The sequence below is a fragment of the Podarcis tiliguerta genome (assembly GCF_965153285.1).
Source record: "Podarcis tiliguerta genome assembly, chromosome: 12".
Taxonomy (NCBI): domain Eukaryota; kingdom Metazoa; phylum Chordata; class Lepidosauria; order Squamata; family Lacertidae; genus Podarcis; species Podarcis tiliguerta.
In genome coordinates, this window is record NC_139545.1 from 6,863,583 (window position 1) to 6,884,582 (window position 21,000).

Below are 21,000 nucleotides of genomic sequence, written 5' to 3' on the forward strand. Positions count from 1 at the left end.
CTAATTCAGTTCTTTATCTACCAAGTGATGTCTGCTCTAAACAGAAAACTCAAATTATGCCACAAATGTTCAAGTAATGCCTTTGCTACCAGAATCTGAGTTCCACTTCATTTAATATAATGCTGTTATATTATCATGTGCATTGATACAAAGTTAGAAACTTACAACACAAGCACACGTGACGCATTTGTTCCCTTCAGGCTGAAATTCCTCACCTTCACGGTAATGTCTACCTTCAAATGTACAACCTGGGTGGAAAAAAAGAGAAAGTAAGTTTGGCTCATATCTGCATAAGATCTCTCTTGCAGTTGAGCTGCAATATAAATGCAATGTGTGAAAAGTACTAGTAGCCCAAACTGTTTGCAAATAGTAGTTTCGGATAAAATCATTATCTAAAATAACAGGAGCACGTATGGGAATTCCTCTTAATTGCCTTTTCATTTCCAAGCCTTTAGGGCACACCACATTATCATTTTAAATCTTATCTTCATAACCACAAAGGTCGAGGAACTTAATTAAAATGCATTAAGTTCATAGTAATGTGTTGTACATCTTAGGAATTCAGATTTTAACAAACATGAAAAGAAAAATTGAACTCTGTAATCCTAACTGAGTGCCACAATTAGGTATTGATTATATCATGCGGAAACCGAACAGCCATCGTGAACACTGAAGAAGAAATCAATGTGATACCCTAGAGATGAGGAAGTGAGGTAGAGATTGTTCATGGACAAGATTTTTTTTTTATTAATGCCTGCTTTGCTTCTGCTTTGCATATAAACTATTGTTTTAACAGCAACAAGGATGGGGGAAAGTGTGGTGCCAGGAAAGGGGCAAACACAGAGATAGCCAGTGCCAGCTCCATGTTTAGTGGGGGGCTTGGGAACAATGTTCTGAGTGGACCCTTCCCTCCATGAGTGGGCTTCCCTCCTCGTTGCCAGTGTCAGCTGTCTATTCACTTCTGCTCTTCCTATGAGTGCAACCCATAGAACCACCCTCAAGGCAAGAGGAGGAGGGTATGAATTGGCAGCTATGGAGGGGAGGCCTCACTGAGAACATCAATTATGGCACAACTGCATTGACGACCAGTTAGGTTTCCGGGCTCAGTTCAAAGTGCAAGTTCTGACCCACAGAGTCTTATGCAGCTCAGGACCACAACACCTCAAGGGCCAGCCTCTCCCCACGTGAACTGACCTGGACCCTGCAATCACCATCCATGTGACCCCTGCATGAGAGGTCCAGAGGATGGCTCCAAACTTATAGAACGTTCTCCCCAAGAAAGCTCACCTGGCCCCATCTTTATCTATATTTAAGCACGAGGCAAAATGTTTCCTTTTTTCCTGAGGTTTTTGGCTCTTTAGAGGGTTTTCAAGCATTTGTGATCTCTTTTCAGTGAGGCAAGATCTGATGATGTATCTTTTATTTGTACAGATGTGAGGAGAGGGGTAGATTTTGATTCTGTTTATTGCAGTTGGTTTAGTTTTTCTATACTCATAAAACAGTAACTGCATAAATTAGCAGCAATCCACCACAGTGAGCCAACTGCAGGGTTGTGGACTGTGGCAGACGCCCAACAATGCCAACCCTCGGAGCTAACTGAGGCCCTGGAAGGCTTCTCACAGGCAGTCAGAGACCACAGCCCTTAGCTAGATGGACCAGGGCTCTGGATTCTGAGCCTCGTATTCCACCTTAAAAACTGACCCACAGAACGTAATGCATTTTAGATTTGTATACCACTGTCTCTTTGAAACCTTACCTGGGCATGTGGGGCAGCACATTCCTGGCTGCTTCAAAGGGTTTTTGCAATGAACAATGCAGTGAATCTCAGATTCTGTTATCACTCCTTCCTGTCAAGAGCACAACAAACCAACAATTATTTACAATCCAAAAATTAAAGTAAAGCACAGAGTACACATGGAAGGGAGGTACAGAAATAAATAACATATTATATAAGCAATCTGCACAATGGACATAGTGATAAGAAATTAATAGAATGATCAGAATCTTAAGGCATTTTTTAACATACAGAATTTAAATCAGATTTTGTACTTCACATCTCAGTAATGTAGCTACACTTAAAAATTACTTTCCTATATGACAACATTCATACATGCTCATAAATAGACGAGAGGTGCTCTTTAACATCACTAAAGTACACATTGGCCTAGCCAACCTGAGGTGACACTTTGTCACATCAATTCATGCTGGATTTTTGCATTTTCAAAAAATAGCACTATTGTTTGATGGCAAAGGGGTAGACCTATGATCGAGATGGAAGGCATTCAATGATGTGTTTTTGTTTTTGTTTTTGTTTACAAAGTTCATTAAATGTGGACCACTGGGCAAGGACTGGAATCGGGATGAGTTGCAGATCACATCTGATATTCAGAGTGTGCTCTGGGAAACCTTGCAAAAAAACAGTTGCTGTGGTTGTCGTTGTCTCTCTGTACAATGGTCCAAACTGAGATTAATCCAAAAGTAAAATAGTACTTTAGTCTGCCTAACTCCACTTGATAAATTCAACTATGAGGTAGGAAACCAAGAAACCTTCTTGAGAGGAAAAAACGATGCCACTCTTCTCAAAAGCCTTTAAGACACAGGAAACGTTAAAATAACGCTTTGATTGCAACAGACCTGATAAAGACATTCCTCCCACCCTACTTCCTTGGAGGAAAGGGGCTTATGAAAAGAGATAAAAGGTTCTCCTCCTGTGGAATGGAAGCCTCTTATCTCTGATGCTTCTGCTGATAGGGGTCTAGTAAATGATCACTTCCTGCACTCCTTGCTCCAGAAGTCAAAATCCTGGTAAATAAAATGACAGGATGACAGGATCTCTGTGCACAGGTTGCTCTTTTCTGATGGAACTATCTGCATTCCTAAGCACAGAGAAAGAGAGGTACTTTTTAAAAACAAATTCCAAATCTGAGTGCTTTAAATGGAAGCAGAATGACCCATTTCTGGGTTTGGACCCTAAAATGACAAGTATACTCAGGCAAGAACTACACACCCCAAGAGCAACCTTGCATTTCATGTAAACCACAAGTGTGCATTTAATTCCTCCCTCTCCCCATAGAATGCCTGGGACAACTTATTCATATCCCGATGTCACGGTGTTGCGGGTTTTCTTGTCCACAAGTGGCAGCCTATGATTACATGGGGAGACAGGGAAAGGCCCAACTCAGTGCGATCAGGATATGGGCATGTTACCACAGGCATGGCAGACAGGGGATGAAATGCACAGTTGTCTTTTGTGGCCACGGCCACACATCTCATGTGACATGAGCTCCTGACCTCAAGATCTAGCCCCCTGTTAAAAAAAGGTTTAAAAATGGATATTGGATATCTTGTTCTCCAATATAAAAATTCTCAGAGCGGCTCCCAGTATGAAATCAAATCAACAACAACAGAGTTAAACACATTTTTTAACCAAACAAAAGAGCAGGAACATGGCCAGAAAAAGGCAGAGTTTAAAATTAAAGAAATAAAAGGCCTGGGAGAATAAAAAGGGTGAGGGCTCAACCCTTTTTCAATTGACGAAATGGGAGATTCAGTGCTTGTCCCTGGTGAAAGGGAGCCCAAGGGAGCACCACAGAAAAGGCATATCCCCAGTCGCCATTTTCCGATAGTAGTGGAACTTAATGCATGGGCAGGCTCACATGAAAGAATGCAGTCCCTGAGTCCAAACCTGCTCCGCATACAGTGCGTTCCTGTCATGAAAGCAGGGTGCTGCCTGAGCACGGATAGCCACACAACTCATTCACACACATTCTCTATCCAGAAGCCGTCACAGCTGGCACACTAGCCTTAGCTGGAGAAGCATGCTTCATGCCACAATGGCACTTGGACCTCCAAAGACAAGACCCGTTCCGAGAAGACACGTCTCCCTCCAGACTGCAAAACTGATCCTTTAGGGCAAATGCAACCCCACCTAGAACAGGCTGAACAACCCACCATCCAGGACAGACACGCAACCCCACCCTCTGCCTTGTCCAGACTGAGCTGCAGTTTGTTGGCCTCCGATACGCACTTTGGATCCTACCTAAATCTAATGAAGCCTGGGAGCCTGGCATGCATTTCACTGTTCTGTATCCACCAAATGTACACTCAGACAAAGCCCAAGTACTAAAGATATACTGTTTGGCTTCTGCTACACACGACATAGACGGAATTTGGGACAAGTAACATTTATACATACCATGTTACAATTTGGGGGTAGAGAAGCCTAAGGCTAGTTTCATATTTAATATAAACATTTCAGACTTTCAGAACCCCACTCCTTTAACATCTTGAATCCATTGCTCTGTCTAAAAGTGCTTTCACAGAAGGCCCTGAATCTTTCCTTGGGGAGATCTTCATTTTCTTGCTATTTTCATAGGCAAATGTCCGAGCAATTGACTATATACAGCAATGCCCATATACCAATGGTGCCTTCCATTCTTTACTTACCTCCAGAGTCTTCATTTAATTCCCAACCCATGATCATTTCACTTTATGAATCAACACAATCTTTCCCTTTCTTGAGACTTAGATTTTTTAAATTGAGATATATAAAAAAAAATCCTTGAGTTCTATTCCTTACCTGACACTGATTCATGATACATGGTTTGTCTGAGACCTGCCATGACTGTGAGCTGTTATATGATTTTCCTTCAAAACTGCAACCTAGAAGGAAAATGAAAAATTAAACGAGTAGAGCAGTTCTTTTTATTTTACTAATCCACACCCACCCACTAAAAACCGCCACATTCCTTCTAATTTGTCTAATTTCTACAGTTCTGGAGGTATAGCATTCCACGGAAATTCTGTTATCGGAGGCACAATTTGCATTCTACAAAAATGTTACCACTTACAAAATAAAGCAAGTTTCTCATTGTCATGGTTCAGAAAATACAACTGAAAGCATGCAGGCTGGCTGATATCTAACCCTAACACAAAGACAGAGAAAAAGAAAGAGGTGTGAGCCAATGGTGGTTTGGATGAGCTATAGTAATTACCTCTTTTTAGGTATTAGATAATGGGGAGACTAAAGGGGGAAGTGGAGTAGTATTTTTGTAACGTGCCATTACTAAAATAAAAAGCATTGCCCATGAAAACAGCAAGAACGTTCTTGTGCATTTTTCCAAGCCTCGTATTGTGTCTCTCGGTCGTGTTCTCTGTTCAAGAAAGTTGCAATCGCAGAGAAGTACTGTCTTAAACCGCTTAATGCAGAACTCTTCAGAAAACCGCCTGAATGGTAAATGTCTTCCACTTTGGCAAGTTTATTCAGCCAGGTAGAATTCCACCTGCTACATGACTGAGCACAGAGCATATTTGGCACGGAAAGTAGCAATTACTGAATTCCTCACATTCAGAGATATCTGCGAAGGCCTTGCTTTCCATCCTGCTCATTACACCATAATCAAGCATTAAGACCATTCATACTATTTATCTTCCAGATGGAGAAGAAACCTTCTGGATTAAATCAAAGGGGAGGAGGAACCACGGGCTTCATTCCAACGTACTCCTAAAGCTCAGCACAGAAGGCCAAACCACTTTCATTTCAAGTGCACTTTGTCAATTTGTACCGGCTATGCGTTTACTTCTAACCTTCAGACTACTGCATTGTACTTTATTAAGGAAAAAGAAGAAGCATGAAGTTCAAACATTTCTTTTGTTTTTAGTGAGACAGTAAATTCACATTAATTCATTTCATTTATTTTATTTATGATATGTGTGTAGAGGTAAAGGGTAAAGGGACCCCTGACCATTCGGTCAAGTCGTGGCCGACTCTGGGGTTGCGGCGCTCATCTCGCTTTATTGGCCGAGGGAGCCGGCGTACAGCTTCCGGGTCATGTGGCTAGCATGACTAAGCCGCTTCTGGCGAACCAGAGCAGCGCACAGAAATGCCGTTTATCTCCCCGCCGGAGTGGTACCTATTTATCTACTTGCACTTTGACGTGCTTTTGAACTGCTAGGTTGGCAGGAGCAGGGACCGAGCAACGGGAGCTCACCCCGTCACGGGGATTCAAACTGCCGACCTTCTGATCAGCAAGTCCTAGGCTCTGTGGTTTAACCCACAGTGCCACCCACATCCCTATGATATGTGTGTATGCCACCTCAATACGTAAAGTTCTCTGAACAGCTTACACTTGGGCATTTTAAAAAACACCATTGATTCTTTAAAAAAAAAAAAAACAGATTCCATAGGGAGAAACATTTTCCTGCCTCGTATTGCCACCTCCTTTCATCATTTAAAAAAAGGAGAGTCCAGCAACTTCTGAAGAAGTCCATTCAACAATCCTTACTATCAGAAAGTAAAGGCCAGGGCTCCTATATAAGCGTCTTCCAAAGGAAACTATTATTATATTTTAGCACAGATGTCTCTAAATAATGATACTGACGAAACAGTGAAAGATGCCCATTACTCCTTGTAGTGTGGAATCTGCCATGTTTCTAATATTGCAATATAAATTAATGAGACTTGCCCACTTTGGCCTATGAAACACATTGATGCACCAGGTTGCTACATAAGCTGCTCACTCTTTCCCTAAAGACTTCATTCAAAACAGTCGTTTCAAAACTAAGAATTCGCCAGGCATTTTTGCTTATTTTAAGTTAGCAGGAATTTTATAAGCAGGTCGTTTCCTATACTCCCAAGAGGGAAAAATTATGGTAACATACTGTATATTGGCCCCATAATCCCCTTTTCCTACGGTGGATTTTTCTAATTCTTTTTCTTTTACTCCTTACTCCTTTTTTAAAGTTTCTCTTGGCATGAAAAATAAACATCAGGAGGGAGAAAAACATTCAAGGACATGTTATATTTAATTCTTGATAAATTGTTCCTCAGAGGAAAGTCCAGACAAACTAGTGCAGAAATATAAAAACAGCCCAACAATGCCCCTTTAAAAAAAGCATCTGTATTTCATAAACATTAATATGTAGACCATGTTAAAAGAGCTGCAGATTCTATACACGGAGGATAGTACAGTGATACCTCAGGTTATAGACGCTTCAGGTTACAAACTCCAATAACCCAGAAATAGTACCTCGGGTTAAGAACCCGGATGAGGACAGAAATCGTGCTCTGGTTGCGCAGCAGCAGCAGGAGGCCCCATTAGCTGAAGTGGTACCTCAGGTTAAGAACAGTTTCAGGTTAAGAACAGACCTCAAGAACAAATTAAGTTCTTAACCCGAGGTACCACTGTAAATGCATTGTTGCATATTTTTGTAACATATTAAAATCAAAGGCACTGCCTGGCCAAGCCCCAAAATGTTCTTAAATTATTTTACTGATGCAAAACTTGTAATAACCTAACATTAATAGGACTAGCACAGACATAACCCTTAACAGACTGCAAGGAGACTACCCCCTACCTCCCACCGTACTGTTTAACATGCTTCATCATAATGTCCGCATTGATATTAACTAAGATTCCCACATAAACCAACCAGAATTTGAAGCTGGTTACAAATTGCAGGGTAGCAGTCCTCTGTGGCCAGCACTGGAAAATCATGGTTAAGGACGGATCATGAAGAAATCTTTACATTTCAGCATTGGTCAAGAGGAAGCTGCACACATTAAGGCTGCGGTGTGTGTTGCAGTCCAGCAATATCTGGAGGACCAGAGATCTCCCATCCCTGACTTGTGCAAAAGCGCAGGATAGAAGTGTGTGTGTGTATGTGTGTTTCTATACTCAGCCAAACTGGGAGCACAGGAGCACTGCAATATTTGCACGACCTGAACAAAAACTGGACTCCCTAGACATTTGCTTTGTGAGTTAAGTCTGTGAGCGAATGCCTCACCATTCAAGGACTGCTTACTAGTCAACCGCACCATGCTGAAGCAGCCTTAAAGTTCCATGCCGGACGAAAACTTTAGTGAAAGGGGAAGTAGATACTGCTGTGCTGCTTCCTCTATAAAAAAGCAAACTTCTGATTTATTTATTTTTATTTTTTTAAGGAACAACATGATTTATTAACTTGTAAAGATAAAAGCAACTGTGCTCAAGGAATAATCTTTCAAGTTGGCTTCTCTGATTATCTCAGCTAGCAATCTAGTACTAGTCTCAGTTAGTTCTCAAAGCTGGGAGATTGGAGTGCGGAGAATTGGGGTGCAAGGTGCTTTAAAAGCCCCCTCCATCTTTTAGATGGAGTTGGCATATATTGAGGTTGTATGTCTTAATATGCTACCCCTCCCATGGCAATTGGAATTGGTACTCAAGCATGCTCATTGGAGGGGGAAAAATGGGTATATTTCAACTGCGCATGCATTGAATGGATGGTAAATCACCACCAGCAGCAAAAAAACAACAACAATATATGTGCATGACAGAAATAGAGAACTAATGGCATTTGAAAAGAAGGAGGAGTACACGGCTATGCAGAACTGTGGAAAGTTACCCAAACTTCTTATAGATGAGATACACCTTGTTATGTACTGAAGTTCTCACCCTGGGCCAGCAGGGGGATACTGTAGATGGTTATGCAAATAAGGGATTGAAAGTGACGTTCAGTGATTGGATAGTTTTAGAAAGTTGATACAGTTACGTTGTACTGGAGCTCTATATAAGCAGGCTGACTGAACCCTTCAGTTCAGTTCTGTCCTGGCCTGTGAATAAACAAGAGCTGTTTGAAGAATCGCTGTGTCGTCTGATATGTTCAGCCACGACTTAACACACCTCTTTCTGAATTAAAGTTAAATGCCAGCTTCTCTTACAGCAGTTAACTATTAAAAGAGGAAGATTCACCTGCCCTTACCAGAACCCACCTCCTGTGTTGCCACATGACCTCCTCATTCTGCTCACTTGCTCTCACTAAAGCAGTGACTGAATACTGGTGTAAGCCACACCTGCAGGACAATATGTGTATGCATAAAGTATTTATGGGTATGTTCACATTCTTCTTCTTTTATTCTTTGGCGATCACTCGTAGCCGAGTAAGATGGTCTTCCATGAACACGGTCTTAACAATGAGTCCGTGACTGTGGAGGCCAATTCTGGATCCACACGTCCTTCCATAGTTGGGGACATAGGTTTCCGGGCGGGAGTTGTTCACATTACAGCTTATACAGCATCCAGTGTGTTCCCACTGCTAATTTTTGGCATTGCGTTCCCATGGCATTAGTCACAATCCATATCGATCCTGCAGTTTCTTGACAAAAAACTGCTGTTGGATGCGGGGGGGTTTCTCAAACCAACTTTGATCTGATCATAGACAACTGGAAGCAGAATAAGTCGTAATGTGAACATAGACTAACAGTCATCAGCAGGTGCAGGTGAGAACGCAAATGCAGATGACAGTTTAATGAGTAGGCATTCCATGGGGGTTGCCAGAGGGGGGGGCCCAATAAATCCATGTGCATCCAGTGAAAACATCACTGCCCTCTCTCTGGTGCAAACAGCTCTGTGCAAATGTGGCTTGAAATGCAGAAAGGCAATGTGAATTTACCCTAACTTTCTCCATGTAGAGAAAGTGTGTCTTTAGAAATTATAAAATTCCATTCAAAGGCAAATGTCACATTAATCAAAACTTAGGAGTTGTTGTTTTTTAGGGGCATGCCACAGACATTGTGAAGGTATATTCGCACGATAAGCATGCTGATTTTATATCAGTTTAAAGGTAAAGGTAAAGGGACCCCTGACCATTAGGTCCAGTCGTGGCCGACTCTGGGGTTGCGGCGCTCATCTCGCTTTATTGGCCAAGGGAGCCGGCGTACAGCTTCCAGGTCATGTGGCCAGCATGACTAAGCCGCTTCTGGCAAAACCAGAGCAGCACACGGAAACGCCGTTTACCTCCCCGCCAGAGCGGTCCCTAGGCTCTGTGGTTTAACCCACAGCGCCACCCGCATCCCTTTTATATCAGTTTAGCTGTTGCTAAAGAATCCTGGAGATTGTAGTTTAGTGAATTTGCCAACACTCCCCTGTGGGAAGTTCCTGGGCCACCTCTGGGAAGAGAAACAACTAGTAAAATGCTATCGCGCAGTGAGTGAAAGGAAATGGTTGTGATCCTAAACTATCACTTGACACCATGGTGGTTGCCCTTGGACAAAGACTAGGCATTCTTATCTGTGGTGATCCTGCCAAAGAAGGCATTGGATTAGATAACCAGAGACCACTTCCAAAGTCATCCTTCTACAGATCTAGGGTGTGATCTTTGCCCTGCACTCATATTGACATCAATGGGAGGTGTGCATTGGGAACAAGAACAGAGTATGGCTCACAGTTATCATAAACGTACCTTATCCATCTCCAACCCACTAATAACAAACACTTATTCAGAAAGCAAATACATATTGTTATAGATGGAGACAGACCCAAATTAAAATGACATATCTCCGTCCAACTAAATAAGGAAAGACTGCCAAATCCATTTCTATAACAATCCGTGATCTCATATGTTTTGATTAAATATATTGAATAAATGAGAGAAGGGAAAAGGCATGTTTTGCTCTACTGCTACAACTGTAGGAGAAACGAGGCAAAAATTCACGATTTAACTCTTTCTATAGAATTACATAAAGGTCTGCACAAAAATTGTTTTCCTGTTAGGAAAGCAATTCAATACTAAGGGCTTAGTTAGTTGCACTCAGTTCCTGCTGAAAGCTTTGGGACTTAATATCAGTCATTACTGTACTAACTTTTCACATTGATTTCAATGGGGCCTAAGACCAGTTTAGTCTGGATCCAACCCCATGAGGCCCGTATTTCTAAAAAGGAGGTCTGGTATGACCTATGACTCCCTGGAAATCATGTGCCGCAACTTTCCAGACATCTCAATCTGTCTGGGCTGGTTGTGGTTGCTCCACCACCAAGAACATTTCACTCTCCACATGCTTAAGCAACTCTTTCAGAATGGTTACTTCACATGCTCTTGCACAAGGGATAAGCCTTGTATTGAAAACAGGTTTCAGGGGTAATCTTGGTTAAGTGAGTCCTTGCTACAATACAGGATGACAACAGAATGCATTGCCTAATGGGCGTCTGTGCATCTACCCATGTTTTCAAAGTCATGCTAAAGAAGGTATTCAAAGAGGAATCTAAAGAAGACCAGGTGATGTCTAAGGCCACTAACAAAGCTGCAACTTTTGCTTTCGCCAGCCATAGTGAAAAAATCTACAGATATCTCAAATCCCTTCTACTGACAATAGCACTGTCTGTAGTTCAGCATCTAGAACATAGCTGATTTAGATTATTTTGTAAAAGTAGCTGTCTTCCTTAGTGACTGGCTGGATGAACGACTGGTTACCCAAAGCCTGCCACACTGTAATTGCTCTAGGTATGTGAGGTGCTCCAAAACCACATGAATTCCTCTGTCTTGTAGCTAAATTCCCTCCCCAGCCTTGATACTCTGGCTGTAATTATGAGACATCCTTGGCAGTTTTAATCAGTTACCCCAAAGGCAAAGAATGAAACCAAAGAAGGAAATCTAACCCTAGACCAGGGGTAGCTAATCTAAGGCTCTCCAGATGTTGCTTACTACAATTCCCAGCGGCCTCAGTCAGTGTGCCCAATGACCAAGGATGGTGGGATTTGTTGTTCAACAACATCCATAAGGCCACCCCTCTTGTAAACCCACCACGACTACACTGAAGAATGGGAACAGATAGCTACATGTATCTGCATGGAAACACCCAGAACTAGCAAAATCCATAATATAATTGAGTCACTGATGGATTATACCAACCTCTTTTGGGTTGCATAATACAAGCAAGATATAAATGCTTTCAATAAAAAAAGGAAATATATAGTAAGTCGAACATATGAAGCATCTGATTAGCAGGACATAATTTCAATGCTGTGTGATGCTTAGGGCCCAATCAATAAACGGGAGCAACCAATACCCAGAGATATTACAGGTACATGAATACATGTACCTCACCCTGATTAACAATCAGGGTGAGACCCATTAGTAAATTTTAAATGTATGCAATTTCAGTTTACATATTTCTTAAAAGGTGCTGCCGCAAACTGTAGGTTTGATTGTTTGTTTTAAAGCCAGCATTTTATATAAATTGATGGATTCAGGTTGGTCTAGCAGGGCACACACTCAGAAAAACAAAGCTGCGTGCCAGAAAAAGTGCATAAACATATCAGCCATCAAATGCTTTTATTCATCAAGGAAAAATACACATCCATATCCACCACATCTGTTTTGTCAGAATTATAGCATATTCTGTTTTCTTTCTCTTGTGTTTCCCCCCTGTATATTGATATTATGTTTGTGTTGGTTGTGGGGTTCAGAGCTCCCCATCAACATACCCCCCTTTAAGTTACTCCATGCATGTCAGGAGCACTTGTCAGAAAACTTTTTGTTGTTTTTCTATTTAAAACAGATTTATTCTACATTACTCTCACTGTTTTTCTATTTAAAACATGCCTTTTCGTTTTAAATGCAATCCTTCAAATACACAGTGAAAAATGTTCAGTGAATCATTCACATTTCTGGAAATCTTACCTAGCGCTTTTAAAAGTTGTAGTGATTCATTAGAACTTTCAAAGATAATTTAATTGATTGGCCAACAAAATGAACTGTTTCTGTATCTTATCGCTTTATTATGGTCAATGACCAGTAACTGTTATTACAGAAGCATCAAACCTATTGATAACTAAACTACACTTTCTGTTCTAACAACAAAGAACAGTGAACAATAAATTGCTGCTACTAACAGTAAGTGATGCTTTTAACTTGTTACCTTCCCCAGCTTGCTGCCCCCTTAATGTTCTGGACTACAACTCCCATCAACTCCAGCCAGCATAGCCATTTTGATATCAGTTGTTGAGCACTGCAGCAGGAAAACGAGGAAGGTCTCACTAAGCCATAGTTTGGCTTACCAATGTTGTAAGAACCAGCTCAAAGAGACAATGCATGCCGCAATAACACCAGCAACAGTAATGCCACCAATAATAGACAGGTGTAGACTGAGGGCATGGTTGGCACCACTTTAACAATTAGTGGGAAGGTATTGATTTATCATTTTCATGCCTCCTGTTAGTTAAAAGGCAGGTAAATGAACAAACTCATTTGCAGTGGTTGTGCCACAGTGCGCAGCAAGGTTGGGGCTGCGGCGCACCCTGATCTCCATCCAGTCCAATTTCTGCAGCGTACCAGGAAGGAGAGGAGAAGGGGTATGGTGGCAAGGAGCACCGGATTGGCTTTGCCAGCAGGTTTGCACCATGCTGACCTTGCCACTGCTGCTGCGTCACCACCAATCCTTGCCACCCTGGGTTGCTGTAGTGACTCAGCTGGACAAGGGCTGGGTGAATGACACAGTTCCACCTTTCTCTCTACTGCTGGATGTGTTTCTGTGTGTGTTATGTACTGAAGTTCTCACCCTGGGCCAGCAGGGGGATACTGTAGATAGTTATGCAAATAAGGGATCGAAAGTTACATTCAGTGATTGGATAGTTTTATAAAATTGTTACAGTTACATGGTACTGGAGCTCTATATAAGCAGGCTGACTGAACCCTTCAGTTCAGTTCTGTCCTGGCCTGTGAATAAACAAGAGCTGTTTGAAGAATCGCTGTGTCGTCTGATATGTTCACCCACAACTTAACAGTGTGGGCAAATTCTGTAGAGCTTTGGGCTTTATTCTGTCAAATATATATGCAATAACTTAAATAAAACACAAAAAAACTGAGAGATAAGCATGAAGTCCACTGCACCTTTACATCGCTCGCAGCACATCCCTCTCTGCTTTATGACCAGAGCACACTCCTTAGAAAGCACTGGGCACTTCTCTCGTTTGCATGTCACTTCCTTGTTCTGTGGGGAGGAAAAGAGGAGAGCAAAATAACAGCATCAGTCTCCATTTTCTCCCAATAAGGTAGCACACCATGAAGTCAGATTCAGAAAAAATTTCCCTCTGCTCCACAAGGAATCTTTGGGATACAGAGAGGACATTATACCCCTTCTTCATACAGAGATGCTTGCGACACAAATGCATCAGCAGGGAGTTGAAAAACTGGGAAGAAAGGGGGAGTGGTGGCAACTTTAAAAAGGATACTGAACCTAGATAAAGTTATGCCAAAGGAAACATGTGACTCGTTTCATACTAATGTTACTTTTTGGTATACTGTAGAAATGATAATATTTGTGTAAACTATAGCTGGGACTTCAGAATACCTGGCATTGGACTTCCTTGTGCGAACAAAAATATTTAGCCACTACTATTCAACAGGTTTGCATAGTAGAGTTAGTTTTTTTTTAAAAAATGAAAGTCTGAATTTCCAAACCAAATAAAGACAAAGATGGCTTCAATGAACTTCTTTCTTTCTAACAAATAATAAAACTGCAAACCAAAGACACAATCCAGGGAACACAGGCAGCAGTGATGCAGAAAGGGAAAGGTCTTTAAATAAATGCATGGTCAAATAAACATTATGCCCTTTCAAGTCTCATTGGTTTAAATTAGGAGTGACTAAGCTTTTTCAGACTGGGGGCCACATTTGCTGTTGGCCAAACCTCCCAGGGCCACATGCTAGAAACAGCAATGGACAAGTGAAAGCAGGAGCCAATCTAGCTGGTGTGATCAATCTGCACATTCTCTACAGCCTAGCACTATGGTGGCAGAGACATGGCTCTCTCTGATCTTCAGGGATTGGAAGAGAAGAGAGCGTTAATTTTCTACTCATCACAGCACTGGGCTAGGAAAGAAGGTGATGGGAAGTAAGATACTCTAAATCCCCTGATGAACTGGCTTTCCTTCCTCTTGCAAACAACCACTGGAAGCAGGTTAGGGCACTACAGAAACAGAAAGGAGTTTTTATTTTTTAATTTTGTGTTTTAATTTCGCCTGAATTGTGCCCCTTAAAGGTAAAGGTACCCCTGCCCGTACGGGCCAGTCTTGACAGACTCTAGGGTTGTGCGCCCATCTCACTCAAGAGGCCGGGGGCCAGCGCTGTCCGGAGACACTTCCGGGTCACATGGCCAGCGTGACATCGCTGCTCTGGCGAGCCAGAGCCGCACACGGAACGCTGTTTACCTTCCCACTAGTAAGCGGTCCCTATTTATCTACTTGCCCCCGGGGGTGCTTTCGAACTGCTAGGTTGGCAGGCACTGGGACCGAGCAACGGGAGCGCACCCCGCCGCGGGGATTCGAACCACCGACCTTTCGATCGGCAAGCCCTAGGCGCTGAGGCTTTTACCCACAGCGCCACCCGCGTGCCCCTTACATTACAATAAAGAAATAAATAAATCTAATAACTGATCTCAAACTGCCAGTACAAGACCTGATTCAAGGCTACATGGCTGCAGCAGTGTGAGATAACTTCCTGCTGTGATTCAGCTTGCTTCCAGCGAGGAAAACTGAGTGAAGGCAGTAATACTGGTAATAAATAACAAAACTGATGGGTGACAATCTTCTGATCTTCAAGCATCTCCTACCACTCGGCCCCACCCTAGCCTTGCACCATTTTTTTTTTTTAGAAATAACATTTTACTACTGGAAATTCCTTCCTTAAACACAGCAAAGTGGGGGGGGGGGCCTCTGCGTAAAGCCCCACCTATAATTACTGGTTTGGTCCATTACATGACACAGAAGCTCATTTGCCAGATGCCACCGTCCACTTAGCAGATCATATGGCATAATTAGAGACCCCCAGAAGGAGGGGGAAATCAAAGGGGAAGGAAGAATGTCAATCATAAAATGAAGTCATGAAGAGGCTCTGAGCTTCATTGTTTCCTAAGGCCCAAGCCAAGGTACGTTTAAAGGTTAGCTCAAAGTCAGGAGATTTGGGCTTTTAAAAGGCGGGGGTGTATCTTCCCAACTATCCTACGCCATCTTATTCCTTCTGCAGTAAGTGCAGACAATGTTTTGTTATAAGCTATGATTCATTATTCCCTCACCAAGCCAAATCTGCAATTATTTCAACTGCAGTGACTATAAAGTATGAGCAGGAAGAATTTGAGTTCTCAAGCAGAGGATCAGCTGCTGTAAGAATACTGTCTATTGTCAGAATGATTCAGTCCTGTGTTATTCTGGCTCTTTTGCACAAGTATACAATTGCAAACACTTAGTCATAAATCTGGGTTACGCGGACTCCAGCTCACCAATACAGCTCCCCTGCACTTCCGAATCGGCTCAGTGCAGGCACAGTGTACATTTAGGAAACTGGCTAAGTAATGTCAAGGCCAAAATTTGTCTTTTAATGGGGCACCATTTAAGAAAGAGGGGCAGAGAGATTTTTCCATGTAAGCAAAGATTCATAGCAAGCTTCAAGTAATATATTCAAACTTAAAATGCAGAAAAGCTGCCTATGTTAAGAGATGTGTTCCAGCTTGTCCATATCATACATTGTGGTGCCCAGAACTGAATACAGTGGTACCTCAGGTTACATATGCTTCAGGTTACATACGCTTCAGGTTACAGACTCCACTAACCCAGAAATAGTACCTCGGGTTAAGAACTTTGCTTCAGGGTGAGAACAGAAATTGTGCTCCGGCAGTGTGGCAGCAGCAGGAGGCCCCATTAGCTAAAGTGGTGCTTCAGGTTAAGAACAGTTTCAGGTTAAGAACGGACCTCCGGAATGAATTAAGTACTTAACCCGAGGTACCACTGTACAGTACTCCAGGAGTGGTCTGACCAATGCAGAATACAGTGGGACACTAGACTTCTATTGATCCAGCCTAGAATGGCATTTGCTATTTTTTCTGCTGCATCACAGTTGACTCGTGTTAAGCTTGTAGTCTACTAAGACCTCTAAAGCTTTTTTTACATCTATTACTGGCAAGTCAGGTGCCCCCCATCTTATATTGGTGCAGCAGCTGGTTATTCTTGCCTAAGTACAGAACCTGGCATTTATCCCTACTGAAATTCATTTTGCTAGTTTTGGCCCAGTTCTCCAATCTTTTTGTCATACTGAATCCAAATTCTGTCTTCAGCAGCATTGTCTACCCCTCCATTTTGGTGCCATCTGCAAATTTGATGAGTATCCCTTCAAGACCTTCATCCAAGTCCTTTATCAAGATATGTTGAAGAACAATTAGCCCAGGACAGAACCCTGTATCACCCCACTTGCCACTTTTCTTAGGATGTCGATGAATGAGTCAACCAGCTACAAAGCCACCTAACAGTTATCTCGCCCAGACAGAGCATACCCATCATGTCTAGTATCCACTGATAGCCTTATCCTCTGCATATTTTTCTAATCCTGTATTGTGGGAGCAAATTCCATAGTTTAACCATGCATTGTGTGAAGAGGTACTGTATTTGCTTTCGCCTGACCTGAATCATTTAGCAATTCCCTTCTGTACCCTGAAATAGAGGCACTACCATGAAAACAAAACACAGGATGCTCCCACAACTGTTCACTTAGAATTGCTGTATTAAAAACTCATATGGGGGGAAACCCCCAAGCCTTCTCCTTTGTCTCATTCTCCCACTTTAATATCCATGCAATTGTTCTACTCCCTCCCCTCCTCTTTCAAGTCTCTTCTCACCACCCACTTCTTTTGCAAATCAATTCCCAGTCCAGCCTAAGCCCTAATTATGCATCCGCTACTACCTGGGTGTCACCCCACCTCACCCCATGGCCAACTCACGCTCCCTCCCTCCAGGTTACAAGTGAATTTTTCAGTCGCTTCAAATGAACTGAAACATCCAGCACAAGGAAAGGTCCTGTGTAGCTCAAAAGTTTACATGCAACATTGTGGTCTTAACCAATGTGTTGTTTTACCATTCCTTTCTGGCCAAACGGATTTGTCAAAGTTCCAGACGTAATGGAGCATTGTTTTATAATAGAGGTAAAAAGCAAAACAAAAAGCTGTCTGCCTGATGAAGAGGTCTATACAGGTCGAAAACCTGCATGAGTCTCTGCCAGCACACAGTTGGCTCAAAGAAGATATTGCATTACCTATGCTATACTTCAAAAGATCTGCTGAATATTCATCTCTTAAAACAAGCATGTGTAATTCCACTGAAAGCTTTGGAGTTGTGCCTGCTTTCTGCTCCAGCTAGATATGACCCTTAAACCATTCCAGAATATTCCTTTGAAAAGTGTTATGGTCTAACATGATTCATACCATGTAGCCTATATCTTCAGAAATGTCATGAATAGTAAAACTTGATGTGGAGGAAAAGGACATTTCTCTGTATAATCATTCCACCCCTCCCCTTTTTTTATCTTGCCCCTCAGATTAAGCAGAGTTGGTAAATCATTGTTTGGTCTATTGTAGTCTACTGTTGTAAAAGACAGGTCTCCGAGGCCCTGTATGGATTGTAAGGAAAGAAGATAAAACCTCATCAAACAAGGAACAATTCTGTTGCTTTTTGTTTTAATCCGCCTCCCAAAATTTCACTCTTAAGTGGTGCCACTAGTCTAGTGAAATCCGTCTTGCTCTTTGGACGAGAGGGGGAGTAGATTAACCGGGTCAAATAAGCCTTAACTGGGAAATCTGTTGCTTCCAGTTGTTTCTTTAACCATAAAGTGCATCATTTCAATACTTTCTTCCAGCCATTAACTCGAAGCAAAAAAGGGACAAAAATAAAGAAAAGCCAATACAGCCAAAACTCTTTATACATTGTCTACAGTGTGCTTCAGAAGCTGTTGAAAGCTCACAGATCTGTCGATAATGCTCCTTCAAAGGGGGGGGGGACCCCGCCTGACTGCAACTTTCGGAAGCCAACTTTTTTATAAGGCAAGGAGGAGAGGATTTTCTCCCTCTTTTGTCATTAAAAAATAAAATAAAGGACAGCAGTGTAGTTTTGGCATCTGTGAGTACAGAAGAGACATATTGCTCATAAATATATAAACCATTTTATAAATCATAAAGCTAGGAGTCAGGCAAAATCCATAATAGGATCCCAAGATTCATAATAAATAATATGTAATTACAGTCATGCACAACAGTTATTTTAAACAGATGGTTTACAGATTCACATCTGGGTGTTTTTTAAATTTAGTTTTCATGCATAAACACCGGGAGAGATCATAAATATTAGACCATGGATGTTTTTTTAAAAAAAGAAACCTGAGGACACTGGGAGGAAGATCTCGCTCTGAAGTTAACACTGGCTGTGCATGGTATAGTAGTGGGTTCCTGAGAAGCTCCCGCTCACTTCATTGTGGCTTGTGCAAGAGAACTTCCCTGATAATTCTGCAGGGTACAGTCTGGATGAGGTGGGAAGTGGTGGGTGGGAGAGTAAGATAGTGTTTCTAAGACCAATGCAGAGTGACAATTGAAGCAATTACACTATGATTACTTGGCCAGACATTCAGGGCTTATCCTAGAATCTCAGACTTGCCTGAAAATAAGGAATTTGGGGTTACTCGGAAGAGTCAATTGGACAATTCTATCTACTAAAGGCCTACACCTAGAGATTTTCAAATCAATACATACAGCTCCCACCTCACCCCATCCCACCGTCCTTGATTGTTTCCCACTCTTATCTCTGTAAATTACCTCTTTAGTTTCTTCCTCTCTGCTTTCTTAGAGTCCTCCTGTTTCTCCAACTTGTTTTCTCATCCAACCCTTCTACTTATCTTTCCCTTAAAGCCCCCACTTCTGAGAATACTGCAAATACTTTCTGCCACTTCTCTCAGGTATTAGGAACTTCATTTCTCTTGAGTTGCCCTCATTCCTGGCCTTATTTCACATAGTTTCTCAACTACTCCAGCATTCTTGCTGTTGTCAGTCCCTCCCCTTACATATTCCACCTAGCAGACACACCTATCCTGAAGCCCTGTGCAAGGTTTCAGTCAACCAAATTAATCTTCCAATTTGTCCACAGAAGCTGCATTGTTTCGTCAACTACCTATCACCAAGCTCTCCCTCTCAGCAATTAAAATGTTTAAGAACATTCCATAGTCTCGCAGCAGCCCAGCCAATGGCTGAGAGGATCAGAACAATTTCTTCTGTAAAATTAGCAAAAGAACTACCATTTTCAGAGATAAGGAGTGTGAAGGAGCTCCCATAGACAGCTAGGGAACAAAATGCACATCTGTGCTTTGTTCACAAATATACATCCCTTCCCCAACCAGGTCCATATCAATGAATAAACTCCAGCTCCTCGAAAGATTCCATCAACGGTGTCTCTGAAAAATTTTACACATCACTTGGGAAGACAGGCAAACTAATACCAGTGTACTGGAAGAAGCAAAGATCACCAGTGTTGAAGCAATGATTCTTCAACATCAACTTCGTTGGGACTGGTCACGTTGTGCGGATGCCTGATTATCGTCTTCCAAAGCAACTACTCTATTCCGAAATTAAAAATGGAAAGCATAATGCTGGTGGTCAACAAAAGAGGTTTAAAGACTCTCTCAAGGCAAATCTAAAAAAAATGTAGTATAAACACTTGCCTATGAGTGCTCCAACTGGAGAACAGCCTTTACCAAAGGTGTCATAGGCTTTGAAGACACTCGAACTCAGGATGTAAAGGAGAAATGCACTAAGAGGAAGGTATGCTTGGCAAAGCCACATTGTGATCAACTCCCGCCTGGAAACCAATGTCCCCACTGTGGAAGTATGTGTGGATCCAGAATTGGCCTCCATAGTCACTTACGGACTCATTGTTAAAACCGTGTTTATGGAAGACAATCTTACTCGGCTACGAGTGATCGCCAAAGAAGAAGGAAGAAGAATACCCTACGCAAGTAAATAAGTTTATTCATGAATACTTATTGGGGTGAAGGTGACACCCCTTTCTTACAAGAAAGCAGGTTTTTAAAACTCTGCCAGTTTGTACCCCATTCACTTTGTTACACAGGAGGCCCTGAGATATAAGCTCATTTCTATCCACAGAGCTTCCTTCTTTGCTTAATTTCTTGGTTATGCTAGAGTGCAGCTCTAGGATGTGAGAGATGCAACCCAGCAACAAACTTTGACATACATAATGAACAAGAGAGATCTGATCACTTCGTTAGAAGCCAGTTTCTTTTACTTATTATGAATTACTGGACTGAAATTTCATTTTCTGTGGTAATCAAAGTTTGCGTCAAGTCATTCACAAGGCAGACAAACCTAACAGAGGCTGACTTCAATGTTGCCTGTTCTGCAATCTTGCCTCACCAATAATTTAT

General features: G+C 42.0%; 1 protein-coding gene across 1 annotated transcript in view; it reads right to left on the minus strand.

Moving 5' to 3' along the window:
* BMPER (BMP binding endothelial regulator) overlaps positions 1 to 21,000 on the minus strand; it is a 165,528-nt gene that overhangs the window by 117,973 nt on the left and 26,555 nt on the right. The window contains exons 3-6 of the mRNA XM_083407062.1: positions 13,645 to 13,744; positions 4,580 to 4,662; positions 1,757 to 1,847; positions 166 to 248 (exon numbers count right to left, since the gene is read on the minus strand). Coding sequence (XP_083263188.1) covers positions 166 to 248; positions 1,757 to 1,847; positions 4,580 to 4,662; positions 13,645 to 13,744 — 357 coding nt within the window. The remainder of the gene's footprint in view (positions 1 to 165; positions 249 to 1,756; positions 1,848 to 4,579; positions 4,663 to 13,644; positions 13,745 to 21,000) is intronic.